Below are 19,661 nucleotides of genomic sequence, written 5' to 3' on the forward strand. Positions count from 1 at the left end.
CCCTCTGGTCTTAGTTCTCACCTCTTGACGTTTGGAGGCCCAGGTGCCCAAGCTGTGCTACAAGCTCATTCCCCTTGCTCCATACACTATGTGCATTTCAGTCCAACATCCTCACTCCTGCATTGACTGACCCCCTTCCTTCTCAGAGCTGTCCGCTGACCTGCTGTACCTGGAGTTAGATTCCTGACCCCTTCCAAACTCTCTGTCCTATTGGTTGTTTGGGAAACATTAATAGCCTTGGCTGAGCCCATCACCACTAACATTTTCTATAATTTTCCATCTACTGGCATATGGTTAACAAGGAAAATTAGAAGTAGCATCAGGTCCAAGGAAAGGTGTTAATAATAGACCAAAAAAAAGCAGCAAAACTGAAGATTGGAAGCGGTTTGTAATTCAGCAAAGGAGGACAAAGGGATCGATGAAGACGAGGGGAAACATTGTATGAGAGTAGCTGCAAATGTGTTGCTGGTCAAAGCACAGCAGGCCAGGCAGCATCTCAGGAATAGAGAATTCGACGTTTCGAGCATAAGCCCTTCATCAAGAGTAAGCTTGCAAAGGCCATAAAAAACAGACTTTGAAATTTTCTGTCGGTATGTGAAGAGCAAAAGATTAGTGAAATTAAACACAGGTTCCTCACAGTAAGAAACAGGGAAGTTAGAATGGGGAACAGAGAGATGGCAGACCAATTAAATAAATACTTTGATTCTCTCTTCACAAAGAAAGTTAAAAATAACATCGAAGATGTTGTGGAACACAGAGTTTAGTAAGAGGAAGAAACTGAAGAAAATCAGTATTAGTAGGGAATGCTATTAGGGAAATTGATGGGAATAAAGGCCACTATTACCTCCAGAGCCCGATAATCTACATCCTAGAGAACTTAAGTGGCCCAAGAAACAGTGGGTGTATTGATGGTCATCCTTCAAGATTGTATAGACTCTGGAACAGTTCCTACAGATTGGATGGTAGTTAATGTAACCCCACTGTTTTAAAAAAAAAGGTAGAAAGAGAACAGGGAGTTACAGACCAGTCAGTCTGGCATCAGTGGTGAGGAAAATGCTAAAGTCATTTCGAAAAAGATTTAATAGCAGAGCAGTTGGAAAACAGTGACAGCATTGATTTACAAAAGGGAAATTATGCTCGACAGATCTACTGGAAATTCTTTGAGGATGTAACTGGTAGAGTTGATAAGAGGGAGCCAGTGAAAACGGTTTACTTGGACTTTCAGAAAAAATAAGGTCCCACATAAGAGATTAGCATGTAAAATTAAAGCGTATGGGATTGCGAGTAGCGTACTGACATGGATAGAGAACTCGTTGACAGACTATTTTCAGACTAGCAGCCAGTTCTAGTGGCGTACAGAATCAGTGCTTGGACCCCAGCTATACACAATATTTTAATGATTTAGACGAGGGAACTAAATGTAATACCTCCAGGTTTGCAGATGACACAAAGCTGGGTGGGAGGGGGAGCTGTGAGGAGGATGCAGAGTGTCTCAGTGTCATTTGGACAGTCTGAGAGAGTGGGCATGTGCATGGCAGATGCAGGATAATGTGGATAAATATGAGATTACCCCCACTTTGGTGGCAAAACCAGGAAGGCAGATTATTATCTGAAAGATGAATAACTGGAAACAGGGAGGGCTCAGACCCCTGGGTGTCCTTGGCCAACAGTGACTGAAAGGTAAGCATATCGGTGCAGCAGGTGGTGACGGTGGCTGGCCTTTCCATCAAGGGGATTCCGGTACAGGAGCAGGGACTTGCTGCAATTGTACAGGGCCTTGGTAAGACTGCACCGGGACTACTGAGTGCAGTTTTGGTCTCCTTATCTGAGAAAGGAGATAGAGAAAGTGCAGCAAAGGGTTACCAGACTGATTCCTGGGTTCAAAGGAGAGGCATTTTTTTTAAAAGAATCCCTGTAGTGTGCAAACAGGCCTATCAGTCCAACAAGTCCACACCAACCCTCTGAACAGTAACACCCCCAGTCCCCTACATTTAACCGCTGAGTAATGCGCCCAACCTACACATCCCTGAACAGTGTGGACAATTTAGCATGACCAATGCACCTAACCTGCACATCTGTGGACATATGGAGAGAGACTGGGTCAGTTAAGACTGTGTTCACTGGCAGTTAGAAGAGTGAGGGGCATGTCGTGAAAAACCTATACAATTCTAACAGGACAGGACAGGATAAACGCAGGAAGGATGTTCCCACTGACCAGGGAGTACAGAACCCAGGGTCACAGCCTAGGAATGTGGGATAGACCATTTCAAACCGAGAGGAGAAGAAATATTTTCACTCAGTGAGGGGGGAGCCTGTGGAATTCTCTGCCATAGAAAGTGGGTGAGGCCAAAACGTTAAATGTTTTCGAGAAAGAGTAGGTATAATTCTTACGGCTAAAGGATGAAAAGATATGGGGAAAAAGTGGCACCAACTGGCTTTTGAGTTGGACCGTCAGCCACAATCATAATGATGGTAGACCAGGCTCAAAGGGTGGAATGGCCTACTCCCATTACCTTTCTATATGTTTCCAGGAAAATGGCTGAGCTTAAAGAAAGCCAGTGACTTCCTCCACCAGTTGCTGCAAGCTGTCAAAAATGTCAGCTACTTACTAATAAATCCAATGGGGAATGAGGTGAGATGTCTTCCCTCAGAGTGGGGAGAATGGGGTACTCACTGCCCCAGGGACTGGGGACTAACCAGGGCTGGTGTGCTTACAGGGGGAAGCTGGATTAACATGGAGAGAAAGGAATAGAATGGGATGGTGTGTTGTGGGTCTGGGAAGAGGTCCATATACTGCAGATTAGTTGGTAAAAGGTCCAGACACTGTGCTGTGCATTCGATGTTTAATTTAGACTTCAATTTGAACGAGCACAAGAAGAAGCCAACAAAATCAGGATCATTTTGCAAAAGGAAATTAAAAACTGTACAGTCCCACAGAGTTTCCTTTCAAAAGGACATGTAAAGGAGATATATTACCAGGTTTTTTGATGGTCTCCGCAGAGATCTGGATGCTTTCGAGGCAGGTGCTTGGGAACTGCTGGCAGAAGTGGCAGAGTTACTCTGATGGGACGAGAAAGATGAACATGTCCTTCCTCGCTCTGTTTTTAAAACAAAACATAAAAGGAGGGCTGAAGACCAGGATCACCATTTCCCATCAACATTAAACAATAACTGATACTTATACAGCAGCTTTACCCGATTCAAGCATTTTGAGGTGATTCACAGCAGCATTTTCAAACAAAATATCATGATGAGAAACATGAGACTGTAAGATGCAAGAGCAGTAGGCCATTCGGCCCATCGAGTCTGCTCCACCAGTCAATGAGGCTGTGGTTGATCTAAAAATCTGCAACTCCACTTTCCTGCCTTTCCCCCATAACGCGATTTCCTTATCGACTAAAAATCTCTCTATTTCAGCCGAAGTTATATTTAATGCCATAGCCTTGATAGCCCTCTGTGGTAAAAAAAGCATCCACAGACTCACTACCCTCAGAGAGAAGAAATTCCTCCCCATCTTGGTGTTAAAGGTGTGACCCCATTATTCTGTGATTATACCCTCTGGTCCTAGACTCTCCCACAAGGGGGAACAACCTCTCTTCACTGACCTTGCCAAATCACCAGCATCCTGTACATTTCAATAAGGTCACCTCTCATTCTTCTATATTCCGATGTGTGCAAACCCACCAACTTCACCTCTTCTCAAAAGAAAATCCCTCCATAAATACATTCAGCCGAGTGAACCTTCTGTGGATTGTCACCAATCCCAGTCTTTCCTGCCTTAGATAAAGGGCCAAATTAGTTCACATTATTCCACCTGTGGTCTGAATATTGCCTTGTAAAGACTTAGCACGACCTCCTTATTTCTACATTCCTGTCCCCTTGAAAAAACAGCCAAAATTTCATTTGCCTTCCCTCCTGTCAGCTGAACTTGGATGCTACCTTTTTGTGACTGACATATGGTCAGGTAACATGGGTTTGAATCCCATGTGGCAGATGGTGAAAATGAATTCAAACAAAGTCTGGAATAAAAAGATAACTAAACCATGACCACGTAATCATTATCGATTGTCCAACTGGCAAAAATTCAATTGGTTCAGTATTGCCCTTTATGGGAAAAAGGTCCACTGTTGTTGCCCTGCCTGGTTGACATATGACTCCAGACCCACAGAGATTTGGTTGATTCTGAACTGCCTTCTGAAATGGTCTGAATCAGTTTAAGTGCTGTTCGGGACGAGCAACAAATGGCAGCCCAGTCAGAGATGCCCCCATCCCGTGAAACAATAAAACACAGTCGTTCGCATATAGTATCAAACACCTTTTGGAAATCCAAGCACTTCACATCGCCTGGCTCCCCTGTATCTATTGTGGCTGTTACCTCCATAAAGAACGACGATAATTAATTGGTCAGGCATGAACGCCCCTTCATGAAGCCCCATTGACTCTGCTTGATCAAATCACGCATTTCTAAATGTTTTGCTATTACAGTACATGTATAGCTGATAGGGAAACAGAACCTGGTGTGAACAAGGACATGAGCAACAAAATAGAACAGTATTATTGAGAAACAACACTCAGCAAAGCCACACGATGCATAAAGTTATCGTTAATGTTCAGATTAATGACTCAGATCTCAGTACAAACAATCACCCAAGTATTCTACAATAATTCACAGACAGGAATATTTGGCAGAAAGAGGGTAACACTGAGATAAGTACACTGCAATAGGATTATTGCACTTGCCTCCTTTCAGGATCAGAATTTAATCCAAAGAATTAACATACTGAACAAAAACAAAGCCCAGTTAAATGGGAATATAATAAACTGGATTAGATATTGTGTATGTTTACAGATATTAGTCATTATGCAATCATGTTTGTGCCCACACACAGCTGAAGTAGATTCATGCCCAGAAAACGATGGCAGATAATTCCAAAAGAGGATTAGAGAAGCCAGCAAATCATGTTCAAGCTGATCCCCGTTCTATCTGTTCCGCCCCATTCTCGGAGGACAGACTGGGTGACTGCTTTGCAGAATACCTCTGGTCTGTGTGCAAGCATGACCCTGAACTTCCCACAGCCAGGCATTTTAACACAGCGTCCTGCTTGCATGCCCACGTGTGTGTCCTCAGCATACTGCAGTGTTCCACTGAATCCTAGCGGACACTGGAGGAACAAGATCTCATCTTCAGACTGAGCAGTTTACAGCCTCTGGACTTAATACTGAGTTCAACCCCTTCAGGTTGTGAACCACTTCTTCCCTTCCTTTTAGCTTGTTATCATGTCCTCCCCTCCCCCCATTCCACTTACTGCCCTTTCAAGTCTGGCATTCTCACATTCTGATTACTTTATCGAAACTAACATCCTTTCTTCACCAGCCCCACACTTCCCCCAAACTACCTCACCAATACTGCTCCTTCCATACTTCAGTCCAGCTCTGAAGCTCAAAACTCAGTCCAGACTCAAAAGGTTAATTTACTCTCTCTCCGTGGATGCTGCCTGACCTGTCATGATCTTCAGCATTTGTTGCTTTCAGTCAAGTAAGAGTTTGCCAAAGCTGTTTATGATTGTTTTAATTAATCAATGAATATTAAAGCTGCCTACTCCCACCCACCCCCCACACACACACACTTTTGGAGGGTCAGGGAGTTGCATTATTGGTAAAGCAGTATCTCACAGCTGTACAGAGGACTCATGCAGTGAGGCAACATGGGTTAGAATTCAGGAATAGGAAAGATGAAATCACAATGCTGGGATCACATAACACAGGCCTCCCACCAGCCAGCGGGAGATACATGGGAGAATGTGTAGACAGGTTTTGGAAAGTTGTAAAAAACAGCAGAGTTGCTGCGATGGATGATGTTAACTTCCCCCTTATTGACTGGGACTCACTTCATACTAGGGGTTTGGATGGGGCAGAATTTGTAAGGACCATTCAGGAGGGTTCCTTGATGCAGCACGTAAACAGTCCAACCAGGGAAGGGGTTCAACTCGACTTGGTTTTGGAAAAATGAGCCTGGTCAGGCGAGTGAAGTTTCAGTGGGAAAGCATTTCCAGAGTAGTGACCATAACAGAGTGGGTTTTAAGATACTCGGGTATAGGGATAACAGCAGTTCTTGGGTGAAGATGTTAAATTGGAGGAAGGAAAACTATAACAATATTAGGCAGTAACTGGAGAATTTTGACTCGAGGCAGCTGCTTGAAGTAAATGCACATCGGAATTGTGGGAGTATTTCAAATGGCAGTTGATAAAGAGTTCAGGAGCGTCACGTTCTTGCCAGAATGAAGGATAGGTGTGGCAAGTTACATCAACCTTGATCAAAAAGAGCTCCGAGAGGATGTGAACTGACAAAGCCCTCAAGGTAAATAAGGAAAGTAGGAAAGAGCCTAAACAAGGAATTCAAATGGCTAAAAAGGGTCATGAAAAATCATGAGCAAAATAGGATTAAGGAGACTCGTAAGGCTTTTTATACATACAAAGAAAGCAAGAGGGTAGCTAGGGAAAGGGTTGGCGCATTCAAGGATAGAGGAAGGAATCTATGTGTGGAGCCAGAAGAGGGAAGAGAGGTCCTAAATGGATATTTTGTGTCGATATTCACCAAAGAGAAGGAATTGGTGGAGAATGATCACAGGGAATGAAATGTTGAATTTCTAAGCCAAGTTGCTATTAAAAAGGAAGAGGTGCTGAGCATCTTAAAAAGTACTAAGATAGAGAAATCCCTGGTTCCTGATGGGAACTATCCCAGAATATTCAGGGAGGAAAGAGAATAAATTGCTGGAGCATTGACAGATCTCTTTGTATCCTATTTAGCCACTGGTGAAGTCCCAGAGGACTGGAAAAGAGCCAATGTTGTCCCATTGGTGAAGGAGGGTGACAGATAATCAGGCCTAGCGGATTTATCCATGTTTGTGTGTTTGAAGATATCTAGCACCACCTCCTCTGTAATATGGACATTTTTCAAGATGTTACCATCTATTTCCCCACATTGTCTATCTTCTATGTCCTTTTCCACAGTCTACAAAATACGTTTAGTATCTTCTCCCATCTCCTGCAGTTCCACACACAGGCTGCCTTGCTGATCTTTGAGGTGTCCTATTCTCTCCCTAGTTACCCTTTCACCCTTAACGTATTTATAAAGTTAGAGTCATAGAGATATAATCTTTTGTTTCTTGGATGTTTGCTCTGGTAACTGTGTCACTACTAACACCCTTGGAAAGGAAAACACATCTACTCTTGTCAGATGTACCTTCACAAAATTTTTCAACTTTTCAAAATAAATTAAGGCAGAAACTGGCTTGTTAAGTTGTTTTGTTAAGCAGAGTCTTTCCCATTTGTGAATGGGAGCCTGGGTTTGTGTGAAAGGAGCAGGCAGACATCCCTAGCTTGTTGCTCTTGGTGCCATCCAGTCTGCTGCAGAAATGACTGATGGACAGTACAAGGGTCTTCCAAGGGTTTGCAATTACTGCACCTACTGCAAAATCACCCATTTAAACAACAATTCAGTTGTAATTTCGATATGTATTTGGATAATCAATTTGTTCTCTCAAAGATATCTACCAACTGCACTTCAAATTCATACCCTGCAGCTTAGTAACTTCCTGAATTAATTGGTTGCTTGAAAGAAATGCAAACGATTTAAACCACAGAGAAGTGTGTTCTGTAAAGCCAACTCTTTATCAAGTATTTCTGCTGTGATAGTTCAATTTTTTAAAATCTGGATCCAGGATGTGGGTATTGCTCACATTTAATGCCTGTCACGATGATGGGAGGTTCCTGGTTAGGCTTGCTGGGCCATTTCAGGGAGAATTTAGATCCATGCACGCTGCTGTGGGCCTGGAGTCACACAAAGACCCAACTAGGTAAGCACAGCGGCTTCCCTTTCCTAAAGGGCATTAAAGAACTAGTTGGGTTTTTACAACAACGTGACATATTCATTGTCACTTCCAGCGAGACCGCTTTATTTCCAAATTTCTAAAACTGGATCAATTTCTTAGACTGCACTCTTCAGGTCAGATTCTGAGGCAGCAGCATTTCAGACTCAGAATGTTAACTACTTCTCTGTCACCACCCACAAAAGCCGCTGAACCGGAGTTTCCCCAGAACGTTGTGTTCTGTTGGGTAATCTGGGAGACCCCTCTCTCAGTTTCTTCATGTAATGGTGGTTGAGAGAGTGTCTCCTTCAATTTGAGCTTTCCAATCTGCAGGCTACAAAATTCAAACTCAGTGTGAAGCAGGAGTATAAACATCAATTGTTTCAGGGCTTTTGGCGAGACTACACACCCCTCAGAGCTGACAGTGAACAAATGACATCTATGATAAATAATTAAATTATTTGCATTTCCATTTGAGAATCTAACCTCGGGACTCTGCTTCCTATTGAGTGTGCATGTTAGAATCAGAGAGTACAGCATGATGCCATTCTGCCCATTAGACTGGCAATCGTTCTAATCTCACGACTACACTATTTCCTCCTCATTAATCAAAATATTTTTCATGTTTTAATTCAATCATAGCCTTTGGATAGGATTGAATGCGTATTTATAACCAAATCAGTGATTTCTAAATTTCAACCACTTTTTGCATAAACGTTTGTCCCCATCCTCCCCGATTTGTTTTGCTGATAATTTCCATCTGTACTGTCTACCACTAGAAACCATTTGCTTTATTCATTTCACTGGCTTTTTAATATCTCTATCAAAACTCCTCTCATCTGCTCTAAGAAGATCAGGCCCAGCTTCTGCAGCCTCTCCAGTAACTGAAGTCCTCACCCCAGTCCTACTGCAATAAATCCCCCCCCACACTCTCTCCAAGACCCTCATGTCTTTCGACATTTTGCCACCTGGGATTGGACAATGAATGAACCTGCTGCATTTTTCACTCTGTGCCTTTATTAAAACATAGAACACAGAAAGGTACAGCACACAACAGTCCCTTTGGCCCACGCTGTTGTGCCGAGATTTAATCTTAATGTCAAATATAGTAACTTAACCTACACACCCCTCAACTCACTGCTATCCATGTGCTGGACATAGCAGTCGCTTAAATGTCCCCAAAGACACTGCTTCCACCACCACCACTGGCAACACATTCCATGCATTCACAACCCTCTGCGTAAAGAACCTACCTCTGACGTCTGCTCTATACCTTCCTCCTAATATCTTCAAACTGTGACTCCTCATACCAGTCATTCTTTGAGGAAAAGTCTCTGGCTATTGACTATCTATTCCTCTCATTATTTTGTAAACCGTGATCCTCTCTTCCTCCTTCTCTCCAGAGAGAAAAGTCCGAGCTTATTCAACCTTTCTTCATAAGGCAAGCCCTCCAGTCCAGGCAGCATCCTGGTAAACCTTCTTTGCACCCTCTCCAAAGCCTCTGTATCTTTCCTATAGTACAGCGACCAGAACTGGACACAATATTCCAAGTGTGGTCTCACCAGGGACTTGTAGAGCTGCAGCAAAACCTCGCGGCTCTTAAACTCGATCCCCCTGTTACTGAAAGCCAAAACACCATATGCTTTCTTAACAACCCTATCCACTTGGGTGACAACTCCAAGAGATCTATGTACTTGCACACCCACTTGTTCCTCCACACTGCCAAGAATCCGGTCTTGAATCCTATTTTCAGCATTCAAGTTCGACCTTCCAAAATGCATCACTTCGCATTTATCCAGGTTAAACTCCATCTGCCATTTCTCAGCCCAGCTCTGCATCCTGTCTATGTCGCACTGCAGCCTGCAGTAGCCCTCGATACTATCGACTACACCTCCAACCTTTGTGTCATCTGTAAATATACTAACTCACCGCTCAACCTCCTCATCCAAGTTATTTATAAAAACTACAAAGAGCAGAGGCTCAAGCGCAGAGCCCTGCGGGACCCCACTCAACACTGACCTCCAGGCAGAATACTTTCCATCTACAACCACTCTCTGCCGTCCATCAGCCAGCCAATTCTGAATCCAGATAGCCAGATCTCCCTGTATCCCATACTTCCTGACTGTATGAATGAGCCTACCATGGGGAACCTTATTAAATACCTTGATGAAGTCCATTATCACCACATCCACTGCTCGACCTTCATTGACCTGCCTTGTCACCTCCTCAAAGAGCTCAATAAGATTTGTGAGACATGACCTGCCCCTCACAAGGCCATGCTGACTGCCTTTAATCATGTTATGCTTTGCCAAATAGTCATAAATCCTGTCCCTCAGAATTCTTTCCAAAACTTTGCTGACCACAGATGTAAGACTGACTGGTCTATAATTGCCAGGGATTTCCCTATTACCCTTCTTGAAAAGATGAACAACATTTGCCCCCTTCCAATCCTCCGGTACGACTCCCGCGGAGAGTGAGGTGGCAAAGATCTTCACCAGTGGCTTAGCAACCTCCTTTCTTGTTTCCCGGAGCAGCCTGGGATAAATCTGGTCTGGCCATGAGAACTTATCAATCTTAAACATTTTCCAAAATTGCTAGCACATCAACTTCCTCAATCTTGCTCTTGTCAAGCCTGTATCCCAGCTCCTCTAAATTTTTATTTACAAGTTCCCTTTCCTTGGTGAAAACCGAAGCAAAAAACTCATTTAGGGCTTCCCCTATCTGCTCAGACTCTACGCACAAGTTCCCTCTGCTATCCCTGACCGGCCCTACCTTCTCCCTGATCATTCTCTTATTCCTCATGTATGAGTAAGATGCCTTTGGGCATTCTGGGAAACCCAGAATCCCAGAGGTTTTATAAACTGCTTTATTAAACTGTCTTTCCACCTTCAAAGATTGGTGCAGAAATACCCTCAAACCTGCTCTGGTATGTACTTGATAAATGTTCCATTTAATGTGGAATACCTCACCATTCACCCAGCCAAAATGCATCACTACTCATTCTGTCGATTTAATTTTATTCCCATGTGCCCTCCCATTCAAATACACAATGCCCAGTGATTTTGGGGAAGATTTATAACTCAGGTTGTGGATCATGTTGTAAGTTGCTCACTGAGCTAGTAGATTTGATCTCAGATGTCTCATCACCATGCTAGCTAACATCATCAGTGAGCCTCTAATGAAGCGCTGGTGTTCTGTCCGGCTTGCTATGTGCGTGTCTTGGTCTGCTGTGGTGGGTGAGATCACTCCCGCGTCTGTCTCCAACAGGTTGGCAAATGGGATCCAAATCAAAATGTTTGTTAATGGAGTTCCGGTTTGAACTTAGGAATTCTCGTGCGTATCTTTGTTTGGCCTGTCCCAGGATGGATGTGTTGTCCCAGTCGAACTGATATTCCCCTTCGTCTGTGTGTACGGATACCAGGGATATTTGATCATGTCTTTTGGTGGCTAGTTGATGTTCATGTATCCTGGTGGCTAGTTTCCATTGTAATGTTTGTTCTAGTCCATCTTGTATATGATGTTCATTCTGCTGGTTGTTAGTACGGGATCCTTTAAATTCATCAGGAGCTGTTTCAGTGTGGTGGTAGGTTTGTGTGCTACCATGATGCCTAGGGGCCGGAGTAGTCTGGTCGTCATCTCAGAGATGTCTTTAATGTATGGTAACGTGGCTAGAATTTCTGAGCGTGCTGTGTCTTCTTGCTTTGGTCTGTTGTGTAGGAATTGGCAGACTATGTTATCAGGTCTAGATTAGAGTGCTGCTGGAAAAGCACAGCAGGACAGGCAGCATCCGAGGAGCAGGAAAATTTCAGGCAGAATTCGGGAATTCCAGATGAAGGGCTTTTGCCCGAAACATTGATTTTACCTGCTCCTCGGATGTTACCTGACCCGCTGTGCTTTTCCAGCACCACTCCAATCTCCAGCATCTGCAGTCCTCACTTTTGCCCTGTGTTATCGGGTATCTGTTGGCCTTGAATACATTGTATAGGGGTTTTTCTCGGCTTCTTGTAGTTCCTGGTGCTGCAGTGTGTTATGGCTCATTTAAATAATGGCCTGATGCAGCTCCATTTGAGAGTGTTGGGACGGTTGCTCCTGTAGTTGAGTATCTGGTCAATGTGGTGGCATTCCTGTAGACACTGGTCTGCAGCTCTCCACTGGCTTTTCATTCTAATGTGACATCTAGGAAGGGGAGTCTGAAGCTGTTCTCTCCATCTTTGGTGAACTTTATACTGGTATGGATGTTGTTTGTGTTTGTGAATTTCTTCCAATTTGTTGCATTTCATGATGACAAAGGTGTCATCCACCTTGCAGACCCAAAGCTTGGGCTGGATTGTGGGAAGGGCTGTTTGTTCTAACCTCTACATCACTGCCATCTGCTAAGAGTCCTGATATTAGTGATCCCACAGGTGTGCCATTTATTTGTTTCTAGATCTTGTTGTTGAAGGTGAAGTGGGAGTGAGGCACAGGTCTTCTAGTTTGAGGATGGAGTTGATGTTGCCAGGTGTTTGTGCTCTTGGTTTGTCTCAAGAGTCCACGCCCTCTTGAGGTCTACAACTTGCTTCCAAGTTTGGCACCATCAATGTTTGAAATTGTGCCATGTAACACTCCCCAAATCTGACTCAAATTTGACTCGACCAGCAGCAAATGTACACTATTCTCCATTCCAAATGAAACAGCCGTTCACCAAACTCAAAGTTAAACATCACACACCACCAGGTGATAGTCCAACAGGTTTAATTAGAAGCACTAGCTTTCGGAGCGTTGCTCCTTCATCAGGTGATTCATCTGGTGGTTGGGTGGGGCAGGGAGAGGGTTAGTATTGAAGGTGGTGGGATGGGGCAGGGAGAGGGTTAGTATTGAAGGGGGTGGGGTGGGGTGGGGTGGGGAGGGGTAAGGAGAGGGTTAGTATTGAAGGGGGTGGAGTGGGGTGGGGTGGGGTGGGGTAAGGAGAGGGTTAGTATTGAAGGGGGTGGAGTGGGGTGGGGTAAGGAGAGGGTTAGTATAGAAGGGGGTGGGGTGGGGCAGGGAGAAGGTTAGTATTGAAGGGGGTGGGGTGGGGTGGGGTGGGGTGAGGGTTAGTATTGAAGGGAGTGGAGTGGGGTGGGGTGGGGTGAAGGGGTGGCGGGGCGAGGGTTAGTATTGAAGGTGGTTGGGTAGGGCGGGGCAGGGAGAAGGTTAGTATTGAAGGGGTGGGGTGGGGCGGGGCGGGCTGAGGGTTAGTATTGAAGGAGATGGGGGGGTGGGTGGGGTGGGGTGGGGTAAGGAGAGGGTTAGTATAGAAGGGGGTGGGGTGGGGCAGGGAGAGGGTTAGTATTGAAGGGGGTGGGGTGGGGTGGAGTAGGGAGAGGGTTAGTATTGAAGGGGGTGGAGTGTGGTGGGGTGGAGTGGGGCAGGGAGAGGGTTAGTATTGAAGGGGGTGGGGTGGGGTGGGGCAAAGAGAGGGTTAGTATTGAAGGGGGTGGGGTGGGGTGGGGTGAGGGGGTGGCGGGGCGAGGGTTAGTATTGAAGGTGGTTGGGTAGGGCGGGGCAGGGAGAAGGTTAGTATTGAAGGGGGTGGGGTGGGGCGGGGCGGGGCGGGCAGAGGGTTAGTATTGAAGGGGGTGGTTGGGGTGGGGCAGGCAGAGGGTTAGTATTGAAGGGGGTGGTTGGGGTGGGGCAAGGAAAGGGTTAGTATTGAAGGGGATGGGGCAGGGAAAGGGTTAGTATTGAAGAGGGTGGGGTTGCGGTGGGGCAGGGAGAGGGTTAGTATTGAAGGTGGTGGGGTGGGACGTGAGTCAAGCTGCTTTGTCCTGTATGATATTGAGTGTCTTGGTGTCATTGGAGCTGCACTCACCCAGGCAAGTGAAGAGTATTCCAACAGCCTCCTGACCTGTGCTATGTTAATGGTGTTCAGGATTTCAGGGGTCAGGAGGTTACTCACTGCAGTATTCCTAGGCCCTGACCTGCTCTTGTAGCCATAATGGGTGCTTTTGTGGCTGATCCAGTTCCATTTTGGACCCAAAATATTAATTCTGCTGTATCTTCACAAATGCTGCCAGACAGAGAGTGTCTCCAGCTATTTCTGTTTATGTTTCAGATTTCTAGCATTCCCAGTTCTTTGTTTGATTTTCTGTTCTCTATTCCCTAGTTCATGTTATAATCCCTGCTGCTCCAGCCCAGTTTATCCATGGGCTAAAATGTGCTCACAAGCTGATAAAGGCAGTTATCCCCCTTGTAGAGACCACAGAGACACAGTTTGTACAACCACAGCCTAGTCTCAAACTTCCTGTGTTACAGGCAGGAAAGCGAGAATGTGAGAGATAAACCTCTCCTTCCTGAACAACACGTCACCCAGAACTATGTAGAATCAAACAGGAAGCAGCTCATACTGAATCCTTTCTTTGAAAACCAACTACACAATTTGACAATCTTGCTTCCCTACTCCCATCAGCTCTGGCTTTTCAGCTGAACCATGCTCGAGAATTCCTTCCTTCAAACCCTGCCCATCACAGCCCAAACACTCCTTATGTTTCTCCGACTGGAATTTTGGCCAAGTCGATTACAGTCGATTACTATCCTGTAAAACACTTTGGAATGCTCCTGTGACAATAAAGATGCTTGATGTATAGAAGCTGTCAATTAATGTTTGCACTTTTTAAGTGTTAGATTTTTTGCTTCAAAAGGGAATCAGTTGAACATTAATCAAAATGAAAACTGATGGAAAGGGAAAGAAATTATTTTCACAGGAAATGAGCAGCATCACACATACTCCTCAGATACTGAAGCAGTCCCATGCCAATAGGCAGCAAGATCTGGACAACTTCCACGTTCAGACTGACAAGTGGCAAGCAACATTTACACCACACAACTGCCAGGCACCAACCACCTCCAAGAAGAAAGAATCTATCCATTTCACATTACAGAATCCCTCACTCTCAACATCCTGGAGGTTACCATCAAACACAAACCAAACTCGATCAGCCATAGAAACGTTATGGTTACAAAAGCCAATCGGGGCTAGGAATACTGCAGCGAGTAACCTCCTGACCCCTGAAATCCTGAGCACCATCAACAGGTCAGGAGGCTGATGGAATACTCTTCACTTGCCTGGGTGAGTGCAGCTCCAATGACACCAAGACACTCAATATCATACAGGACAAAGCAGCTTGACTCACGTCTCACCCACCACCTTCAATACTAACCCTCTCCCCGCCCCGCCCCCTTCAATACTAACCCTCTCCCCGCCCCGCCCCCTTCAATACTAACCCTCTCCCCGCCCCGCCCCACCCCCTTCAATACTAACCCTCTCCCCGCCCCGCCCCCTTCAATACTAACCCTCTCCCCGCCCCGCCCCACCCCTTCAATACTAACCCTCTCCCCGCCCCGCCCCACCCCTTCAATACTAACCCTCTCCCTGCCCCGCCCCACCCCTTCAATACTAACCCTCTCCCCGCTCCGCCCCACCCCCTTCAATACTAACCCTCTCCCCGCCCCGCCCCACCCCCTTCAATACTAACCCTCTCCCTGCCCCGCCCCACCCCTTCAATACTAACCCTCTCCCCGCCCCGCCCCACCCCCTTCAATACTAACCCTCTCCCCGCCCCGCCCCACCCCCTTCAATACTAACCCTCTCCCCGCCCCGCCCCACCCCTTCAATACTAACCCTCTCCCCGCCCCGCCCCACCCCCTTCAATACTAACCCTCTCCCCGCCCCGCCCCACCCCCTTCAATACTAACCCTCTCCCCGCCCCGCCCCACCCCCTTCAATACTAACCCTCTCCCTGCCCCACCCAACCACTTTAAATACTAACCCTCTCCCTCCCCAACCCCTACCCCACCAACACACACAGGGGCAGCAGTATGCCCTCTCATGATGCCTGCAGCAACTCACCCAGACTCCCTTGACAGCACCTTCCAAAACCACAACTTATCCCACTTAGAGGGACAGAGGCAGCAGATATGTTGGCATGATCCCAGCTGGTGGAAATACTGAACAAGTCAGATCCAAAGTGAGAGCTGGCTTAATAAATCACAGGTTTTACTTATGTTATTAGTTTACAGCAGTGGTCAATCAGTGAGTACACTCAAAGCTGCTGTCAAGATTAGAGTGGTCCTGGAAAAGCACAGCTGGGGAGAAGGTAGCTAAGAGGGGCTGAAAGACCTCTCCCCAGCCCCAGCCCCTCCCTCCCTTTTATCTCTCCACCCCCGCAGCTCCCAGCCTCATTCCTGATGAAGGGCTCTGGCCCAAAAGGTCGATTTTCCTGCTCCTTGGATGCTGCCTGCACCCACTCTGATCTTGACTCTAATCTCAGCATCTGCAGTACCCACTGCTGCCACATTCAAAGCTGCTGTCAATATACTTTAAGAATAAAGTTTATTATACACAAAACTAAATATACCATGAAAGCAATATTTGGTTTTACAAAACCAACGTAGTTTACAAAATCCCATGCAAGGACTGCACAAAACACTACATAGGATAAACAGGAAGACAGCTAACAACCCGCATCCATGAACACCAACTAGCCACGAAACGACACGACCAGCTATCCCTAGTAGCCATACACTCAGATGACAAACAACACGAATTTGATTGGGACAACACCACTATTATAGGGCAGGCCAAACAGAGAACAGCCAGGGAATTCCTAGAGGCATGGCACTCATCCACAAATTCTATCAACAGACACGTCGACCTAGACTCAATATACCGGCCACTGCAGCGGACAGCAACTGACAACCGGAAGCGGCAGATTCAAACCAGTATAAATGCCGGAGGAATCAGCACAGAAGCGCTTCACAGGAGGCTCCCAAGCACTGATGATGTCGAAAGGGGACGAAACGTTTGCAACAAAAACTATCTTATACTATATCAGAAACAAAGATTCAATCCTATTACCTCAACAATAACGTAACAGATACTCCAACCTCAGTAAAGCAGCACACGGCCTCTACTCTAAAGTTCCTTGTTCAGTTTGCACCAGTGTCATTGATTTCTGGTGCTTTATTCTTCCTGACACCTGAACACTTTCAGTACACATGGGTTTTCTATTTATTCATCTTCCAGCCACTTTCTGGCCAGCTTCAGTTTCCTTTGTCTAATATTCACAAACATAGAAGCATACACTCACTGACTTTCTCTTAAGATACTCCGTACTTTTACCCTGCACGGTCTTTTTGGAGACTGCTAAAGGAACAACTTCTTTTCATTCTGATTTAATCGCCTCCTTGAAGGCTCTGTCTGTGAGATATTGGACTCCTGTCATGAATACTCAGTTTTCTTCCATCTACCCTGCACTGAATTGTTCATCTCTAGCTCTAAGGCTGTAAATCCCTGTTCACGTGTAAGTCAGTTTCAGCAGCACTCATACATCAAATCTAAAATGAAACTAAAACCATGTATCCCCTTCGGACCGTACACAGCACAGAAATACAAACCAAGCTCAGATTTATGTATAATTCTTCCACTTTAGAAATGCAACAAAAAGGTAACTTTAAGAGGCAATTTCATCTTTCTGTGACAATAGTATTTCACTTTTATTTCAGGTCTGATATATTTCCTTGAGATTAGGCATTCAGTTTGAATAGATAATAAAAGTTCCACAGAATTATTTGAAAGGTCCCAAGGGAATCAACTCGAGGCAGTCTTTCACGATGCTGCGACATTCCTGCCTGACAAAAAACAGACGGATTGGTGAATTAATGTTTATGGGATCCTGCCATGCACAAGTTGACGGCCGTGTGACATCCAGAGCAGCCAATTTACTTCAAAGGAATTCAGTGCGTATGAACTGTGCAAGAGATTTTGAAGAGAGGTGATAAATTGAGATAGAAATGCAAATTTCTTTCCCTGCATTCAAGCTTCCTTCTTCTCATCTTTCTCTCCTTCCCTCTTTAAACGTCAGGAATCCTCACCAATTTAATATTTTCATCAAACAGGAACCACTGGAAATGAGATACCCACGCATCATTTATCTGTTTAAATATTTACATATTTACATCGTTAAACAGCAAGAGGCTCAGCTATCTTGTTTCAAGAGGTTCATACTTGAAAAGTCCTGGATTTTCACATTTCTTTTGATTTAAAAACCTTTGATTTCTGATGTTTGATCAAAGTCTTGAAACAACACAAAGCTCTGCTTGCTTCAGTCGATGAGCTCAGTCAATAAAGCCTCGTCACAGTTGGGCATCGGGTGTGAATCTTGTACCAATTACAGACGTCAGCATGTTCTCCAAGCTCAGCTCAGTTGCTGCCTCGATATAAAAACTTTTGATTCTGGCTTCAGCATTGCCCACATTAACATAGTCTGCTCATCACTTTCCAGATCTTCAGAAAATTCTTGTACTTACAGCACAGGAGCCAGCCACTCAGCCAGTTTTTCTAAAACAACTATCCCAAAGATATGCAGGTTAGGTAAATGCAAAATTCCCCTAGTGTCTAGGGATGTAAAGGCCAGGTGGATTAGCCACCTGACTGGATGGGCCAAGCGGCCTTTTTCTGCACTACAATATCGGGATTCTAAGACTCCATATAGATGTAAGAAACATAATGAAGAAGCTCTTCAGTTTCTCAAGTCAGCTCTGCCATTTTCATGGATAATTTTCTCCTCCATTTCACTCTCCCAGTCGATCCCCATACTCTTCGCTGCCAAAAAACATCTATCAACTTTTCCTGAAGGTACTCTACGACTGAGCATCCACAGCTCGCACTCAACTGAGTGAAGAAAGATGTCCTCCTCAGCTCGGTTGTAAACAGTTAATCTCTAATTCTAAGACAGCAACTCTAAATGTGAGCGGCACGGTGCCTCAGTGGTTAGCACTGCTGCCTCACAGCACCAGGGACTCAAGTTCAATTCCAGCCATGGGTGGCTGTCTGTGTAGAGTTTGCACATTCTCCCCGTGTCTGCGTGGGTTTCCTCTGGGTGCTCCGGTTTCCTCCCACAGTCCAAAGATGTGCAGGTCAGGTGAATTGGCCATGCTAAATTACCCATAGTGTTAGGTGCATTAATCAGAGGGAAATGGGTCTGAGTGGGTTACTCTTTGGGGGGGGTCAGTGTGGATTTGTTGGGCCAAAGGGCCTGTTTCCACACTGTAGGGGAATCTAATCTAATCTAATCTGGAATCTGTGGCTGGAAGAATCACTTATCCAGAGGAGCCAGGACTCGAGTCCTCAGGAATATTCTATATTTTAATGAGATCATCCTTTATTCTTTTTCAGTCCAGGAATATATGTCCACACAATATGTATACAGAAGGTAATCCTCTCCAGCCAGGATTCAATCGGGTGAACCCTCAATGGGTCACAGTGCTAGGGACCCAGGTTCAATCCCATCCTTGGGTGGCTGTCTGTGTGGAGTTTACACATTCCCACAGTCCAAAGATGTTCAAGTTAGGATGGATTAGCCATGCTTAATTAGCCCATAATGACCAGGGATGTTTCAGGCTCGGTGGGATAGACATGGGAAATGCAGGTTTACAGGGGGGGGGGATCTGGGTGGGATGCTCTTCAGAGGGTCAGTGTGGACTCAATGGGCCAAAATGGCCGGTTTCCACACTGCGGGCACCCTCTGATTCTATGCCTTCTGTTTACACAGACAGTGGACTCCCGAACACCTTTTGCATAACTACTTTCTTCAATAACAATGAAATACCCCAAGGTAAGATTTTGAGACCAGCTATTATGGATCCCTGATAACCACACATTGCCTGCCTATCAGTCATTTCCCCTCCTTCCTCCTCATTACTCATCCAACACACATCACAGACTAAGCTTCTTCAGAGTTGTTAAGTGACCCTTTCACCTCTGACTGGACAGAA

General features: G+C 45.4%; 1 protein-coding gene across 2 annotated transcripts in view; it reads right to left on the minus strand.

The window, feature by feature from the left end:
- Positions 1–19,661, minus strand: part of arhgef6 (Rac/Cdc42 guanine nucleotide exchange factor (GEF) 6) — a 168,081-nt gene that overhangs the window by 90,378 nt on the left and 58,042 nt on the right. For both annotated transcript variants that reach the window (XM_060832383.1, XM_060832382.1), the window contains exon 4: positions 2,977–3,098. In XM_060832383.1, coding sequence (XP_060688366.1) covers positions 2,977–3,098 — 122 coding nt within the window. The remainder of the gene's footprint in view (positions 1–2,976; positions 3,099–19,661) is intronic.

This window comes from Hemiscyllium ocellatum, chromosome 11, assembly GCF_020745735.1.
Source record: "Hemiscyllium ocellatum isolate sHemOce1 chromosome 11, sHemOce1.pat.X.cur, whole genome shotgun sequence".
NCBI lineage: Eukaryota > Metazoa > Chordata > Chondrichthyes > Orectolobiformes > Hemiscylliidae > Hemiscyllium > Hemiscyllium ocellatum.